This window comes from Leptopilina boulardi, unplaced genomic scaffold (assembly GCF_019393585.1).
Source record: "Leptopilina boulardi isolate dan_hultmark-lab unplaced genomic scaffold, ZJU_Lbou_2.1 LbouV2_350, whole genome shotgun sequence".
Lineage (NCBI taxonomy): Eukaryota > Metazoa > Arthropoda > Insecta > Hymenoptera > Figitidae > Leptopilina > Leptopilina boulardi.
The window spans coordinates 399,463-417,777 of NW_026137919.1; the positions used below are offsets into that span (position 1 = coordinate 399,463).

Below are 18,315 nucleotides of genomic sequence, written 5' to 3' on the forward strand. Positions count from 1 at the left end.
TAATATCCAAGTATATTATTTAAATAATATGAAGTTTATTTTTTTTTAATAATTAGGTTAAAAATTTAGAAATATTAAATAAATAAATAAAATAAATCAATAAATAAATAAATATTAAATTATATAAAAATATATTTAATTTAAAATTAATAAATCTGATTAAATACATTGTAGATATATAATGCAGATAGAATGTGGTGAGAAAATTTAAAAATTTTAAAACATTAAATATTAAAATAATTATGTGTATATTAAAATTAGCCATATAGGGATAGATTATCAGTCAGTTAAGTATAACTTTGAGCAAAAAGCCATGTCAGAAATCAGCAGCACCGACATTCGCGTGAAATTTAAAAGTATCCTAAGCGGCTTTGAATTGGTCAAAAAAAATGCGCCATCTTGCTGAGGCAGCCCGAACTAATTCGGTCGATAAATTGGGCGCGAAATTCAAAAATCCCCATTGCCAAGAGACTTTAAATTAACTAATTAAAAAATAGTGGAGCCATCTAGTGGTGCCTACCAGAACTAACTCGGTCGGTAAATTAAGCGCGAAATTTAAAAATACCCTTTCGCCAAGAGACTTTAACTTGGTTAATTAAAAAATAGTAGCGCCATCTAGTGGTGGCAGCCTGAACTAACTCGGTCGGTAAGGTAGGACACCTACTACCAACCGACTTTTATTTGGGCAACTTATGATAATGTAGGAATCTACATTAGCGACTGCGGGTAAGTGGTCTAGAACTCTCCTAGAACAACTACTGCCAAAGTTTGCCTATAGTTTAGATTTATTTAATTTTAAAACTAAAGTGGCCAGAAAATTTAACTTCCTCTTGGCCTATAGTTCAAGAGATGTCGCTATAGTTCGCCAAAGTTTGCCTATAGTTTTGATTTATTTAATTTTAAAACTTTAATAGCCAGAAAATTTAACTTCTTCTTGGTCTTCTTCTTTAACTTTCTTCTTGGTTCAAGAGAGGTCGCCATAGTTCTCCATAGTTTAGATTTATTTAATTTTAAAACTGAAATGGCCGGAAAATTTAGCTTCTTCTTGGCCCATAGTTCAAGAGAGATCGCTATATTTCGCCAAAGTTTGCTTATAGATTAACTTTATTTAATTTGAAAACTGAAGTGGCCAGAAAATTTAACTTATTCTAGGCCCATAGTTCAAGAGATGTCGCTATAGTTCGCCAAAGTTTGCCTATAGTTTAGATTTATTTAATTTTAAAACTAAAGTGGCCAGAAAATTTAACTTCTTCTTGGCCTATAGTTCAAGAGAGGTCGCCATAGTTTGACCATTGTTTAGATTTATTTAATTTTTTTAACTTTAATGGCCAGAAAATATAACTTATTTTTGGCCCATTGTTCAAGAGAGGTCGCTATAGTTCGCCAAAGTTTGACCATAGTTTAGATTTATTTAATTTTTAAACTTTCATGGCTAGAAACTTTAACTTCTTCTTTAACTTTCTTCTTGGCTCAAGGGAGGTAGTAATAGTTTAGAGTTATTTAATTTTCAAATTTAAAAGGCTTGAAAATTTGATTTGACTCTTCCCGTAGTTTAAGAGTGATCGCTATAATAGTTTAAATTCATTTAATTTTTAAACTTGAATGGCCAGAAAATTTAACTTCTTCTTGTTTTTCTTCTTCATCTTTCTTCTTGGTTCAAGAGAGGTCGCCATTGTTCGCCATAGTTTAGAATTATTTAACTTTAAAACTGAAATGGCCAGAAAATTTAACTTCCTCTTGGCCTATAGTTCAAGAGATGTCGCTATAGTTCGCCAAAGTTTGCCTATAGTTTTGATTTATTTAATTTTAAAACTTTAATAGCCAGAAAATTTAACTTCTTCTTGGCCCATAGTTCAAGAGGGGTCGCTAAAGTTCGCCAAAGTTTGACCATAGCTTAGATTTATTTAATTTTTAAACTTTAATGGCCAGAAAATATAACTTATTTTTGGTCCATAGTTCAAGAGAGGTCGCTATAATTCGCCAAAGTTTGACCATAGTTTAGATTTATTTAATTTTTAAACTTTAATGGCTAGAAAATTTAACTTTCTTCTTGGCTCAAGGGAGGTAGTAATAGTTTAGAGTTATTTAATTTTCAAATTTAAAAGGCTTGAAAATTTGATTTGACTCTTCCCGTAGTTTAAGAGTGATCGCTATAATAGTTTAAATTCATTTAATTTTTAAACTTGAATGGCCAGAAAATTTAACTTCTTCTTGTTTTTCTTCTTCATCTTTCTTCTTGGTTCAAGAGAGGTCGCCATTGTTCGCCATAGTTTAGAATTATTTAACTTTAAAACTGAAATGGCCAGAAAATTTAACTTCCTCTTGGCCTATAGTTCAAGAGATGTCGCTATAGTTCGCCAAAGTTTGCCTATAGTTTTGATTTATTTAATTTTAAAACTTTAATAGCCAGAAAATTTAACTTCTTCTTGGTCTTCTTCTTTAACTTTCTTCTTGGTTCAAGAGAGGTCGCCATAGTTCTCCATAGTTTAGATTTATTTAATTTTAAAACTGAAATGGCCGGAAAATTTAGCTTCTTCTTGGCCCATAGTTCAAGAGAGATCGCTATATTTCGCCAAAGTTTGCTTATAGATTAACTTTATTTAATTTGAAAACTGAAGTGGCCAGAAAATTTAACTTATTCTAGGCCCATAGTTCAAGAGATGTCGCTATAGTTCGCCAAAGTTTGCCTATAGTTTAGATTTATTTAATTTTAAAACTAAAGTGGCCAGAAAATTTAACTTCTTCTTGGCCTATAGTTCAAGAGAGGTCGCCATAGTTTGACCATTGTTTAGATTTATTTAAAATTTTTATCTTTAATGGCCAGAAAATATAACTTATTTTTGGCCCATTGTTCAAGAGAGGTCGCTATAGTTCGCCAAAGTTTGACCATAGTTTAGATTTATTTAATTTTTAAACTTTCATGGCTAGAAACTTTAACTTCTTCTTTAACTTTCTTCTTGGCTCAAGGGAGGTAGTAATAGTTTATAGTTATTTAATTTTCAAATTTAAAAGGCTTGAAAATTTGATTTGACTCTTCCCGTAGTTTAAGAGTGATCGCTATAATAGTTTAAATTCATTTAATTTTTAAACTTGAATGGCCAGAAAATTTAACTTCTTCTTGTTTTTCTTCTTCATCTTTCTTCTTGGTTCAAGAGAGGTCGCCATTGTTCGCCATAGTTTAGAATTATTTAACTTTAAAACTGAAATGGCCAGAAAATTTAATTTCTTCTTGGCCAATAGTTCAAGAGAGGTTGCAATAGTTCGCCATAGTTTGCCCATAGTTTATATTTATTTAATTTTAAAACTAAAATGGCCAGAAAATTTAACTTCTTTTTGGCCCATAGTTCAAGAGGGGTCGCTAAAGTTCGCCAAAGTTTGACCATAGCTTAGATTTATTTAATTTTTAAACTTTAATGGCCAGAAAATATAACTTATTTTTGGTCCATAGTTCAAGAGAGGTCGCTATAATTCGCCAAAGTTTGACCATAGTTTAGATTTATTTAATTTTTAAACTTTAATGGCTAGAAAATTTAACTTTCTTCTTGGCTCAAGAGAGGTCGTAATAGTTTAGAGTTATTTAATTTTCAAATTTAAAAGGCTTGAAAATTTGATTTGACTCTTCCCGTAGTTTAAGAGTGATCGCTATAATAGTTTAAATTCATTTAATTTTTAAACTTGAATGGCCAGAAAATTTAACTTCTTCTTGTTTTTCTTCTTCAACTTTCTTCTTGGTTCAAGAGAGGTCGCCATTGTTCGCCATAGTTTAGAATTATTTAAATTTAAAAGTGAAATGGCCAGAAATTTTAATTTCTTCTTGGCCCATAGTTCAAGAGGGGTCGCTACAGTTCGCCAAAGTTTGACCATAGCTTAGATTTATTTAATTTTTTAACTTTAATGGCCAGAAAATTTAACTTCTTCTTGGTCTTCTTCTTTAACTTTCGTCTTGGTTCAAGAGAGGTCGCCAATGTTCGCCATAGTTTGCCCATAGTTTATATTTATTTAATTTTAAAACTGAAATGGCCAAAAAATTTAACTTCTTTTTGGCCCATAGTTTAAGAGGGGTCGCTATAGTTCGCCAAAGTTTGACCATAGCTTAGATTTATTTAATTTTTAAACTTTAATGGACAGAAAATTTAACTTCTTCTTGGTCTTCTTCTTTAACTTTCTTCTTGGTTCAAGAGAGGTCGCCATAGTTCTCCATAGTTTAGATTTATTTAATTTTTAAACTGAAATGGCCAGAAAGTAGTATAGCTATGGGGCTATCAGGGCAGGTTCTGATCTCGGCTAAGTTACCCCCAGTCGGTAAGGTAGATTTCTACATTATCAGCAGCTAGTCGAATTCAAACCCAGTTGGTAAGGTAGGAATCTGTTTTACCGACCGAGTTAGTTTACTAGCCATCCAACAGAAGGCGCCACTAGCGAATTCAAATCTGCTTGGCGGGAAATTTAAAATTTATTAGATAATTTAAATTGGCTTGGCCGCCATTTTGTTTTACCGACCGAATTAGTTAAGCGGATACCCAACAGATGGCGCCACTGTCGATTAGGTCAATTGGACTATAAGAATTTTTAAATTTTGGCGGGAAATTTAAAAATTTATTTGACAATTCAAATTTGCTTGGCCGCCATTTTGTTTTACCCACAGAGTATTGGTTATATGTTTACAATAGATAACGCCACTATTTTTTTAAACTTATAAAATTTTTAACAATTAAAATTAGTTTGTTACTTAATCTGTTTAACCGACCGAGTGTCAATATGGATCCTCTCAAGTCCTCAACAGATGAGGCTTATTTATAAACTATTTACTAGAAATTATTTTTTGATAAATATAATTATTAGATATTACCTAAATGTTTATTGCTTTATTATTGTTTCATTATTATTATATTGCTTATTATTTATAAACTTTAATTGTTTTAAGGTAAGTTTTAAATATGTTACTATAATGAATTAATTATTACTACTTAAGATTGAGATATACGATAGATGTTATTTATTACTTATATATATATATAACTTATAAGCAATTTATTATTTAAGGTAAGTTAAATAATTTAATTATTCTGTAATATTAGTTATTAATCACTTTTAAATTTAAACATAATTTCGCGCTAAGTTATATTTTGTTTTCGATATATCGAAATAATTCGAGCGAGAATAATAGTCGCTCGTTACAGAGGTTTTACCGGCCCCAGAAGAATGAAACGATTCTCATTGGTTGATTTCTACTGTTAAAAATTTAAGTTAGGTTTTTAATTGAAATTATTATGAAAATATTGTGTTAAATACGTTTTAACCATCATGCTTCTGAGATATTAATACAATTATTATTATAAACAGTTAATTTAAAGGTACCTGAATTTTTAATTATATAAATCATTTATGTACTTTCCTTGCCTTTTTACTAGTTTACTGTAAGGCGGGAAATTTTAACTTACATTAATCAATATGATACATTATTTTTTTCTTATAATTATATATTTAAGTATATTTTCTAAATATTCATAAGATTATTTATTTGATAATATGGTAATAATGTAATATATGTGAGAATTGTGGAAAATTTGGGAAATTATTTCAATTGTGTCGTCCCTGAGCCGCCATGTCAATGTCTAACCCAACCTTCAGTGCAAACAAATAAATGTTTACAGTTTAATAGTATTTCTAATAATATCGCATAATGCAGGAAGAAAATGTAAGTAGAATTTAATTACATACATAAAACTTATAGTCTAAATTTGAACAAATTATAAAATCAGTTTTATTGTCAAAGTGGAAACATTTTTTTCTCTCAAACAACACAGTTGTTTGATATTTTAACATTACACTCCCCCGTCAAATTTTGCCTACTAGTATATGGGCATAAGTGAAAGAACATTTAAGTAAATTAATTATTTTATTATTAAATAAATTTCAAAAAAAATCTGTTTTTATACTTACAATTTTGACAACTGCATGAGTTAGGTTAGGAGTGATTAAACATTTCTTCTATTCAAATTTTTCAGTCTTTTTTTTATTCACTGTTTTTCTCTACACTTAATAATTTCTTTCACTACTGGATGAAAATATAATGTTTAATCACTCCTAACCTAACCCAAGCGTGAAATTTATTTAATTTATAAGAAGAAAAAGGATATTACAAATACTAATATTTTTAATATCTCAACTAACTGTAACCTTCTTTTAATGTTATAATCATTTATAATATTTCATAAACAAAACATTTTAACTGAATAAAATCAAGAAACAAAAACAGAAAATTTTTATAAGAGTTTATTTTATTCATCATGTTAATATATTTATAACATTTTTTTCCCGATTTAAAAATAGTGTTTTTATTAATAATTTCCGTAAATATATTTTTTCAGAATAATTTGAATGAAATACTTGACGTCATGTGGAATATGGTATACAACCCCGAAGAGCCAGCATTATTTTTAAGACCAGCCGCACCACGACCACCAGTACCGGCTCCGAGAGCAGCGCCAAGGCGAAATCGTTGGGATCAGAGACCTGCTGCACTAGCGGTACCACAAGTAGAAGAGCAAGCGGCACCGAGAGTCATACGCCGTATTGCTCATGTACCGCGACTACCACGTGAGGTGCCAGTACCGGCTCCGAGAGCAGCACCAAGGCAACCGCAACTACCACGTGAGGTGCCAGTACCGGCTCCGAGAGCAGCACCAAGGCAACCGCGACTACCACGTGAAGTACCAGTACCGGCTCCGAGAGCAGCACCAAGGCAACCGCGACTACCACGTGAAGTATCAGTACCGGCTCCGAGAGCGGCACCAAGCCAACCGCGACTGCCACGTGAAGTACCGGCTCCGAGAAGAGTAATTTGTATTGGTGCTCAACCTCTTAGAGGAACAGCACGTCAACGCCTAACGAAGGCTATGAGGATGTTAGCCACAGCATCCTCAAAAAAGGGGCGTTAATTATCTTTTCGATTTATCTTTTCACATTTCTTTTAGTTTTTTTATTATTTACTCTTTTTTTATAAAGTTTCTCTTTTACAGTAACATTGCATGATTTTTTGTATGGCTCTTTAACATAATCTTTGCTATTACTTTTTTAATTTATAAATTTTGTTTTTTACATTTTTTTTCTCAGCAATAAATCCATTTTTCTCATTTTTATTTTGTATTTTGCACTCGTTTTAATTAAAATACATAGATATCGTTATGTATATTTATAGTTCGTGTGTTAATCTCACAGTACACTGCCATATTGTTTTATACGTTGTTTTCATAATGCATTGTTTTCACATTTACTTTTAGTCATTATTTTTTCATTTTATTTGAATATTGTAGTTTCATTTTGCTTCTTTTCAAAAATGTGCATATGTAAAAAAGATTTTTAGTTTTAATATATATGTAATATATATTACAGGTACATATGTATATTTATGACTCATGTGTTCAAATTCTAATCTCACAGTGGACTGTTCTGTTGTTTTTTATATAGTTCACATTTACTTTTAGTCATTATTTTTTCATTTCATTTGAATATTGTAGTTTCATTATGCTTCTTTTAAAAAATGTGCATATGTAAATAAAAATTTGTTTATTTGAGATATATTATATACGTATATTTATCAGAAGTATTAAATTATTTTTATAATTTACTATGTTATATTTTATTTTGCATATATCATATTTTATTTGCGTTTGCGTTCTTTCTCTGCATGAATTTTACATTATTTTTTTCATCGCTTACATTTAACATCGTTTCAGAATTGACTAAATATTGATTGATTAATTTATAAATTATATTATACTTTTTACAAAACTATATTAACTTTGCTTTTTACTTAACCTTTTTAACGTTAAAATTTACATAACTTCATAATTATACCTTTTAAAGTAAAATTGAATTATTTTTTTAAAAAATAAAATCATAAATCTAACTTATACTAATAGTTAAATTAAACCTTAAATTTATACTTAAAATTAAACCTTAAATTTATACTTAAAATTAAACTTTTTAAATTAGATTTTAATATAAAATTTCTAACGAGTTATATTTTATTTTATAACGTACTAAGTAAAATTTATTTTTTTTTACTTAATCAGAATTAATTTATTACATTAACTATTATGTTGTAATTATTTAAATTTCGCGCGTTACCGACTGCGCGTTTGAACTGTAGGAGCTTCACTTAGCCGCCGCTCACACAAGGTGATGAGAGCGCATGGTGGGGTGAGCGCGTGGTGGGAGTATGACACTTTATGTCTACGAGCTCAGCGGCACTAGCTCATTCGCAGCAGCAGATCAGTCCCGAGTGGTCGATGACGATGGAGAGTTGCTACTGCTATGAGTGCTACGTGAAGAAGGTGTCAATACACAATGTAAGTATTAATAATATATATAATATAGTATAATGTAATATAATGTTAATATTTTTTAGTTGCAGAATCCAGGTATGGAGGTACCGTTCCCGACGACGCCACCGGGGACTCCACCCAAGTATCCCTTGCATCGGCCAGAAACGCCGCCATCCTGGGTGGAGCTGGAGCCTCCACCACCATCTCCAGAGGCTCCAAGAAGACCGGTGGCTGTCGTGAGGCCAAGGGTCCGGGCACAGGAGGTCAGGGCGCCAACACCTCCACCAGAAGCCAGGGCGCCGACACCCCCACCAAGGCCACCGACACCACCACCCGGCCCAGAGAGAAGGCAGCGACGAAGGCGTCATCGCCGCCAAGCTGCCATTATTTTAAATATTAATATTAATTTTTAATAAAAGTTCATTTTTTTTATATATACGTATACATTCTTTTACGCATGCGCGAATGGGTTGGGGTAAATGTAAGAGTGGGGGTAAAAGTTCTAGTGCGCATGCGCGAGCAAAATTTCGGGTATATATTCGGGATCGCGAGCGAATATAGTCATTCTCTCTTCTGTTCGCAGGTGTTCCAGCAGCAGCAGTCTCCCTTGCCATTTAATAACTGTCTTTTTTTTATATTTATTGTATTTATTGTATTATTTGATTTTTATTGTATTTTTTGATATTTATTGTATTTATTGTGTTTATTGTATTTATCTTTTATATTTCTTAGGTTAAGTGTGTTCTTTTCTAGGTTAAGTATTTTAATTTTAAGTTTGCGCTTTTAGGTTAAGTTTAATAGCTTGTAAGTTTAATTTCAAGTGTAGAGATGAAGCGGAAGGCTACATCCACCGATGGACCGCGAAAACATCCAAACTACAAGACCATCCTCGATGAGTGTGACGTCACGATTCCTCTCATCAAGGAAGCTCTGGAGCTGGTGCCAATCCTCAGAGACGTCGACTCAAGACGATCATTTATTGAACGATGGATTGCAGAATGCTCGAGATATGAAAATCTGTTGTCGAGCATTTTGAGATCGATGTATTTTACACATCAAAAGCAGAGATGTGTGAGCATTCTGCAATCCATAATCAGATTTCGCGCTTTGTTTGAGTCACATGTTGTAGATGGCTCTGGAATCGGTGATCCAGACATTAATAAACGCGTTCGATGGGAAGAATGTGAGAGTGCTTTTGCGTGCAGATTGTACACTAATGCGATCCTGAATCTTGTACATATTGATATTAGCGCGTTTTTAGACGATACGTCCACACTTTTCCAGGATCACATTAGGGGTGCTCTAAACAAACATGGCGCTATCTTGGTGTATGGTGTTCTCATCACACATTTTAAAAGGGTTGAGAATGGTGAGGAGGTCGTTAAGCCTATACCTTTTGGTTCTAAGGCTAAAAGTATTTTCCCCACCACTCTCTTAGATGATTGGTTCGATGAGAACATCAAACAACCAATCTTGCGCAGCGTTGAAGAGTTTTACACAAAGGGTTCAAATTGGAACCTTCATTCGATTATAAGGTTAGAAGTCAATGTAAACAAGTACAATCCGATGCGCGCGAGCTCATACATTGACCTACCTCCACAGATTAAAAGAAAGCGAGCATGTATCAATGTGCAAAACAATCATGATAATGAGTGTTTCAAGTGGGCGGTGCTCTCAGCCCTGCATCCTGAAGTATCAGACCCTAAACGTGTAGAAAATTTAAAAAATTTTAAAGATGAGTTAAATTTCGAAGGGATTGAATTCCCAATAGCGTTAAAAAATGTCCCGAAATTTGAAAAATTAAACGATGTTTCGATTAATGTCTATGGTTTATCAAAATATTACGGGGACTTCTCAGTACATTCTCTTCACCTCACTGTGGAGAAAAGAGATAAACATGTAAATCTCCTATACGTTGCGGATATGTATGCGGATGGGAGTGTTGAAGAAAATGTAATATGCGATGGCGGTGATTTTTTGAGTTTCCATTATGTATGGATAAAAAATTTACCTTCGCTAGTATTCAAACAATTGTCAAATCATAAAGGTAAAAAGCATATCTGTGATAGATGTCTACACTATTTCTATTCTGTAGAAAAACTTAATGCACACATTGAAGATTGTAAGAAAGTGAATGAGTGTAAAATAACGCTACCGAAGCCGAAAGACAGTATTATCAAGTTCAAAAACTATAAAAATAGAGAGAAAGTACCGTATGTGATTTACGCCGACTGTGAAAGTTTACTTCTTCCAGCTGATGAAGATGTAAACAATTTGAGTAAGACTGAAGTATTTCAACGCCATAAGCTATTAAGCATAGGCTATTATTTGAATTGTAGCTACGACGAATCTCAATCTGTTTATGTACCATGTCCGAAGCATGAAGCTGATCCAGCTAAATGGTTTGCTGGGGAGTTAAAGCAGATTGCTGAAAAAATTGATGAAGTATTTAAAAATCCGATACCAATGACTGCATTAACTCCTCAAGAAATCAGCGATTTTAAGCGAGCGACAATATGCCATATTTGTCATCAGAAAATAGCAGAAAGCGATAAAAAAGTCCGAGATCATTGTCATCTTACTGGCAAGTATAGGGGTGCTGCGCATGAGTCGTGCAATTTAAATTTTCAAGATTGTCAAACGATCCCTGTAGTGTTCCACAATTTAAGTGGCTATGACGCCCATTTTATAATTCACGCGATTTCAACGAGCTTTGAAGGTAAAATTGATCTCCTCCCCATTAACAAAGAGAAGTATATCGCCCTCACAAAACATTTCAAGGGGAGTGAGGTCAAGTTTCGATTCATTGACTCTTTCAGATTCATGGCATCATCCCTAGAAAAACTCGCATCCTACTTGGACGAGTATAAAATTGTAAACGCCGTTTTTGCCAGTACGGTGACTGATCCAGATAAAATTAAGTTATTAACTCGAAAGGGTGTTTTCCCCTATGAGTACTTTGACTCAAAAAGTAAGCTAGATGAGACAGAATTGCCTCCGAAAGAGAAATTTTACAGTACTCTTTATGATGCCGGTATTTCTGATGAAGATTATGAGCATGCGCAGAAAGTTTGGTCCTAATTTGATTGTCAAAATCTCTACGACTATGTCCACTTGTACATGAAAACAGATGTATTGTTACTTGCCGATGTCTTTGAAAACTTCCGCGAACAATGTGTTATTGCGTACAAGTTAGATCCTGCACACTATTATACGACTCCAGGTTTAACTTGGGATGCTATGCTCAAGTACACGAGTATAGGATTACAACTTATAACCGATATTGATATGATTATGTTTGTTGAGTCGGGTATCAGAGGTGGCATTAGTCAATGTTGCAACCGCTATGCAAAAGCGAATAATCCATATATGGAGAATTTCGACAAAAACGAAGATACAAGTTATCTCATGTACTTCGATGCCAACAATTTGTATGGCTGGGCAATGGCTCAATCGCTCCCTTATGGCGGTTTCAAATGGGTTGAAAATGTTGACGACTCTTTTAATTTTCATGTACCTGACGATTCCCCTGTTGGGTACATCCTAGAAGTTGATTTGGAGTATCCGAAAGACATTCATGATACTCATAAAGACATGCCATTCTGCGCTGAAAATAAGAAACCTCCATTGTCAAAACAGGAGAAATTGTTAACCACTCTCATGCCTAAAGAAAAATATGTTATTCATTATCGAACGCTAAAACAAGTTGTGGCAAACGATATTAAAATTGTGAAAATCCACCGTGTCTTACAGTTTAAGCAATCAACCTGGCTTAAACCGTACATCGACTATAACACAATGATGCGAACCAATGCTAAAAATGAGTTCGAAAAGAATTTGTTTAAGCTTATGAACAATGCAGTGTACGGCAAGATGATGGAAAATGTCCGCAAACATGTTGACATTAAACTCGTCACAAAATGGTTTGGCCGCTATGGAGCTGAAGCTCTAATCTCCCGCCCAAATTTCAAAAGTCGAGCGATTTTCGACGAAAATCTGGTTGCTATTGAATTGCGCAAAGTCGAGGTACTGCTCAACAAACCCATCTATGTAGGGTTAAGTGTGCTTGATATATCTAAGACGCTAATTTACGATTTCCATTATGGTCACATGTTGAAAAAATACGGCGATGCTTGTAAACTGCTGTATACCGATACAGACAGTCTTATCTACGAAATCAAGTGTGAAGATATTTACAAAGACATGAAAAAAGATATTGACAAGTTTGATACATCTGATTATCCCGCGAATAACGTCTATGATATTCCGCAAGTCAACAAAAAAGTCCTCGGCCTCATGAAAGATGAGTGCAACGGCAGAATTGTAACTGAATTTGTTGGCTTGCGGAGTAAGATGTACAGTGTACGGGTCGAAGATAAAGATTTTATTAAAAAAGCTAAAGGTGTTAAAGCCGGCGTTGTTAAAAAGACAATTCAATTTGATGATTATGTAAAATGTCTGCGAGATTTTGACATTCAAACTCGAACACAATATAATATTCGATCGCGGCTTCACAATCTTGAAACTGTGAAGCAGGTAAAAGTAGCTTTAAGTCCGCAAGACGACAAGCGGTATTTGTTACTGGGGAGTACTGATACTCTACCGTGGGGTCACTATGCGATCCCAAATCTCGACGATTTGTAAATAGTTCATAAGTTCGAGAAAAAAATGTCGGGAAATGTAAAGGCTGTGATAAAAGAAATAAATAGAACAATTGTATTTTAATTTCATGCGTTTTTTATTTAAAAATTCCTTACATATATACATTATAACATTGATTTAACATTGATTCAACATTGATTTAACATTGATTTAACATTGATTCAACATTGATTCAACATTGATTCAACATTGATTCAACATTGATTTAACATTGATTTAACATTGATTCAACATTGTTTCAACATTGATTCAACATTGATTCAACATTGATTCAACATTGATTCATCATTGATTTAACATTGATTCAACATTGATTTAACATTGATTTAACATTGATTCAACATTGATTTAACATTGATTCAACATTGATTCAACATTGATTTAACATTGATTTAACATTGATTCAACATTGATTCAACATTAACTATAAATTATACATTTGCTTTGTCTTCCCAAGTGTTGTGAGAGTTATCGAAACCAAGCCACTTGACAAGAACTTTGTTTCCACGTGTCCTGAGAATTTTCTCAACAAGATAAATGTCTGAATATTTCACTTTTAGAAGCTCCTCTTCATAGAATCCTCCACTGATGGGTTGATCTTGGTAATCCTTGAGTTTGTAAGTCACAGGTTGAGTTGATTCCACTTTATCAATTGTAAATATTTCAGTAGTCCAATTAGGAGTATAACCTTTTTCGAAAATATTTTTATATTTGCTAACTCGCACTTTGTCACCAATTTTAAATTTAGATCGTCTTAACGGAATTTTTCTGAGTTTCGAGATTCGATCTTTTAAAATATCAACATGTTGTGCAGTAACATCTTTAGGCTTCATTCCAATTGTTCTATGTTTTGTGTCATTATAAGTAGAAATGAGGTTAGGTAATATATCATACCACTTGTAATTTCCTCGTAAACTGAATTGCATCCACATTTTCCTTTTAAGTGTTCTGTTAAATCTTTCAACAATAGATGCTTTCAAGTTACTGTATGTTGAATAAAAATTAATTTTGTACTTTTTCATTAAAGCTTCAAATTGAGAATTGTAGAATTCTTTACCTTTATCGGAATGAAGGTTCTTTGCAATACGTCCTTTTTCAAATATGAATTTCATTGCGTTAGTCACATCTTTTCCATTTTTACTTTTTACTGGAACAGCCCAAGCATACTTGGATAAGATATCTATGACTGTAAGTAAATAATTATAACCTTTGTTTATTTTTGAATAAGGTAGCATTTCAACTAAATCTGCTTGCCAGGTGTCATCAATATCACGCATTTCTACGCGACGGCGATGGAAATTTTTTCTAGCCTGTGTATGAAGTTCAGTTACTACTGTTAACTTTTTATCAGGCATCATTCTTTAATAAATTTAGCTGCATTAAATATAAATTTTGCTGTGATTCAATTTGTTTTAGTTTTTCGTTAACTCTGTCCTCAATAATTTGCATAAAAAGATTCAAGTCATCAATAGATGATCTTAATGATGACGTAACTTGGAAAATAGTTTTTATTTCGTTTTTTACAATGTTTTGTACAAGTCTTAAATTTACTGCATCATGCAGTTCTTCAGCGTCTTTAACATTACAAAGTCTTTTATTATCTATATCAAAGTGTCCACTTGAATTAACTTTAAATCCAACTCCAGTAGGTCCACGTCTTGCAATTACTGTTTCTCCTTGACTGAGAGGATGTCCGAACAGATCAATGCTCATTATTGAAATGAATGACATTTACTAAAGCACACCTTAATATATGATTTTAGCCTCACGTAATTCCTCAATAATTGACATAATTTCATTATTATGACTAGTATTACCAGCTCCTTGAGATGCCATAAGTAATCGAAGACGATCAACCAATTCATTTGGATCATCCCAATAAATATAATCTGGTTTAAAACTTTTATTCGCAATCATAAATTTAGGTAGTGAACTACCACTTATAGATGACTCTTTTGTAGAAGGAAATAATTTTGATATAATATTCATGTATTTAAAACTTTTATCTCTATGAATAGAGTTAGAGGAACTATAGTTTTTTCTATGTGCATTGGAGGTGGTAAGAATTTGTTTATAACTATTCATATCATGTTCACTAATGTATGATTTTTCAGGTTTGTTTTTAAATAAAAGTTCTAATAACCCAGAGGTAATTTTAAAACGTTTATCTTCAATATCTACAATGTGATTTTTAAAGATTATGGTTTTATTACCAATCATAAGGGAACCATCATTAGCTTTGCGTACTCCATATATCATATCCAAACATTGTTTTCTATTATGTTTTATCAAAAATATATATTTACTAACTAATTTATCAATGTCAGATCCGGGTTTTAGTGTTTCACCATCATCAGTACTCATATACTTTTTATCATCATCACTATCATTTTTATCAGATGCAGCTTTATTATCAATCTCTTCTTTCTTTTCAATATTAACATTTTCATGTTTATAATCTGTCAAGTTAATAATTTTTTGTAAAGGTTGAACTACTGGCTTAAAAGTTTCATTCAAAACATTTTCGACAGCTTCCTTCCCTAATTTCAACATACGATGCTTCCGTCTAATTGCCTCACTAGCTTTAGCAATTTGACGTAGATACTCTTTCTCTTTATGAAACATGTTGATATTTCAAGTTTTAAAACAACACTAATACTATTTTAAAAATTATCGTGTATTTATAGTGCTAGAAAACTGTCGAATCCTTTTCTATATCTTCCATCATTGAAATTAGAATCTTTATCAATTACTACAAAGCCATATTTGTCTGAATTCCAACATGTTGAACATAACTCTCGAAATTGATTAAATGTCATGTCAGTATTAACATGATCATCATACACATGTCTTAAATTTTTCTCATCTTGACGAAAAAGGACTAATAAATTGACATTATCACGTACTAAATGTTTAGGAATTCTAGCATATGTTTGACAGAGGTAAAAACAATCAACGTCAACATGTCTACCCATACAAAAGAATGCCCTTACATTGTCTTGCTTTTCACAAGCAATATCGTCAAATATAAATATTGAATTTTGTTTTGCATCTTTAGGAGCAATTACTTCTTCATGATCACTAAATGGTAAATATTCAACTCCATCAACGTTACTCACAACTTGTTCTAAGAACTTATATTTTGGTTGTTGTAATGATTTTGAGTATAAGTAAATGTTGTCAAATCTGAGACCATTAGGATCTAGAAATAGAGATAGTAATACATTTGTTTTTCCACAATTTGATGGGCCACAGAAAATTGCACGAATACTACCTGATAATAAACTACCATGACGCTTAACTTTCTTCTCTTGTTGTTCAACAATTGAGTCCAGATTTACGACTGGCAGCTTATTAGGTTGTTCCTTGAATCGCATCCTGATGTAGACTGTTGTAAAAGGTATTAATGCAGCGCTTATATAACCTTTCAGTCATTCTATTTTAAACTTTCATAGAGTAAGGTATGATTATTCATCATCGCTCTCGAGGGAAAGGTTTAGTCAATAGTCTTATAAATAAGTTACCAATTGAATTACATCTGCCTGGTTATCAATATTGTGGACCAGGCACAAAGTTAGTAAAACGTCTACAAAAAGGTGATCCGGGTATTAATCTTCTGGACGCCGCTTGTAAGGAGCACGATATCTCATATTCGAAAAATCGAGAAAACGTAGAAGCAAGAAACGTTGCTGATAAAGTTTTAGCTGAGAAGGCTTGGGAACGTGTTACAGCAAACGATTCCAGTTTAGGTGAAAAAGCTGCTGCTTTAGCTATATCTGGAACTATGAAAGTTAAATCAAAATTAGGTATGGGAGTTAGGAGAAAGATAAAGTCAAAATTAGGCTTGGGTGGAAGGAAGAAAAAAAAGATATCTTCTAAAAAACTAACTGCCCTCAGAAAAATTGTAGATGCAGCTAGAAAATCCATAATTCCTGGTATTGATGCTCAATCAACAATTAAAAGTGCCATTGAAACTGCTCGGAAAGCTGTTAGAAATGCAGGAGGAAGAAAGAAAATTTTAGCACCGCGCATCTTGCCTGTACCTTCAAAAATTGGTGGTTTACTACCATTAATTCCAATTTTTGCTGGATTAAGCGCCCTTGGAGCACTTACTGGAGGTGTAGCAGGTGTATCAAATGCTGTAAATAGTGCAAGTGCAGCAAAAGATAAATTAAAAGAAGCTCATCGCCATAATAAAGCAATGGAAGATATTGCACTTGGTAAAGGTCTACATTTGAAACCCTATCGACAAGGATTAGGTCTTCATTTAAAACCGTTTTCAAAAGGATCAGGCCTTCATTTAAAACCTTATCAACGAGGACAAGGAATAAAAAAGTGTTCAAAAAAAATTTTTTTTTGATACTTCCTAAACGAGCACTAACTGACTTTGAGTTGCTCAAGTATGTTAAAGACTTGAAAATTTCTAACTTTAGAGGGGTTTTTATGCGAAATGAATTGCCGACAACAGGGCCGCGAAAAAATGAATCAGCTATTATTAATTTAGATGATAAAGATGGTTCTGGAACCCATTGGGTTGCATATAAAAAAGTTAATAATAAAGCTGAATACTTTGACAGTTTTGGTAATCTTCAACCACCATTTGAACTTGTTAGTTATTTAGGTTATAATACTCTAATACAATACAATCACAAAAATTATCAAGATTATGATACTTTTCATTGTGGTCATTTATGTCTTAAGTTTTTATGTGGACAACTTGAAATCACACAAAAATATATTCTATATAAATGATGGTATTTATATAACCTAATCAGTTTAAAAAAAGTCATCATCATGGATGAATCGTTTACTTTAACTATCTCTGGCAATTCATCTATTCTGGAGGCTGAATATTTTCCACCAATAGAACTATTACCTAATAGAAATTATGTACTTGGCTTAGTCGAATTGTTAACTTTCAATTCAATTCCTAATATTGATGAGGGTAAAAATAAATTTTATATTGATAATCAAGTAATTACTATACCTCCTGGTAGTTATGAAATTGAAGATATTGAAAAATATATTCAAAATTCTATTACAGATGGAGTTAAAAGTATAACTATAAAACCAAACAATAATACGTTACGTAGTGAAATAAAAAGTACTCACAAAGTAAGTTTTAAACCTAAAGATTCTATTGGTGAATTGTTGGGATTTACACCACGAGCGCTAATAGCTAATAAAACTCATACGTCTGACTTACCAGTAGCCATTCTCAAAATAAATGCTATTAGAATTGAATGTAATATTACTACTGATGCATACATTAACAATAAAAAGGCACACACAATTCATGAATTTTTTCCAGTTGTTCCTGCAG

At 32.6% G+C, this 18,315-nt stretch overlaps 3 protein-coding genes across 3 annotated transcripts in view; all 3 read left to right on the top strand.

Moving 5' to 3' along the window:
- LOC127286122 (uncharacterized) overlaps nt 1-18,315 on the top strand; it is a 570,090-nt gene that overhangs the window by 224,754 nt on the left and 327,021 nt on the right. The gene's annotated exons all lie outside the window — the stretch shown is intronic.
- On the top strand, nt 6,408-6,941 carry LOC127286131 (uncharacterized). Its single transcript, XM_051312445.1, has one exon. It carries the CDS (start codon nt 6,408-6,410, stop codon nt 6,939-6,941), a length of 534 nt encoding a protein of 177 aa, XP_051168402.1.
- On the top strand, nt 11,451-12,974 carry LOC127286133 (uncharacterized). Its single transcript, XM_051312446.1, has one exon. It carries the CDS (start codon nt 11,451-11,453, stop codon nt 12,972-12,974), a length of 1,524 nt encoding a protein of 507 aa, XP_051168403.1.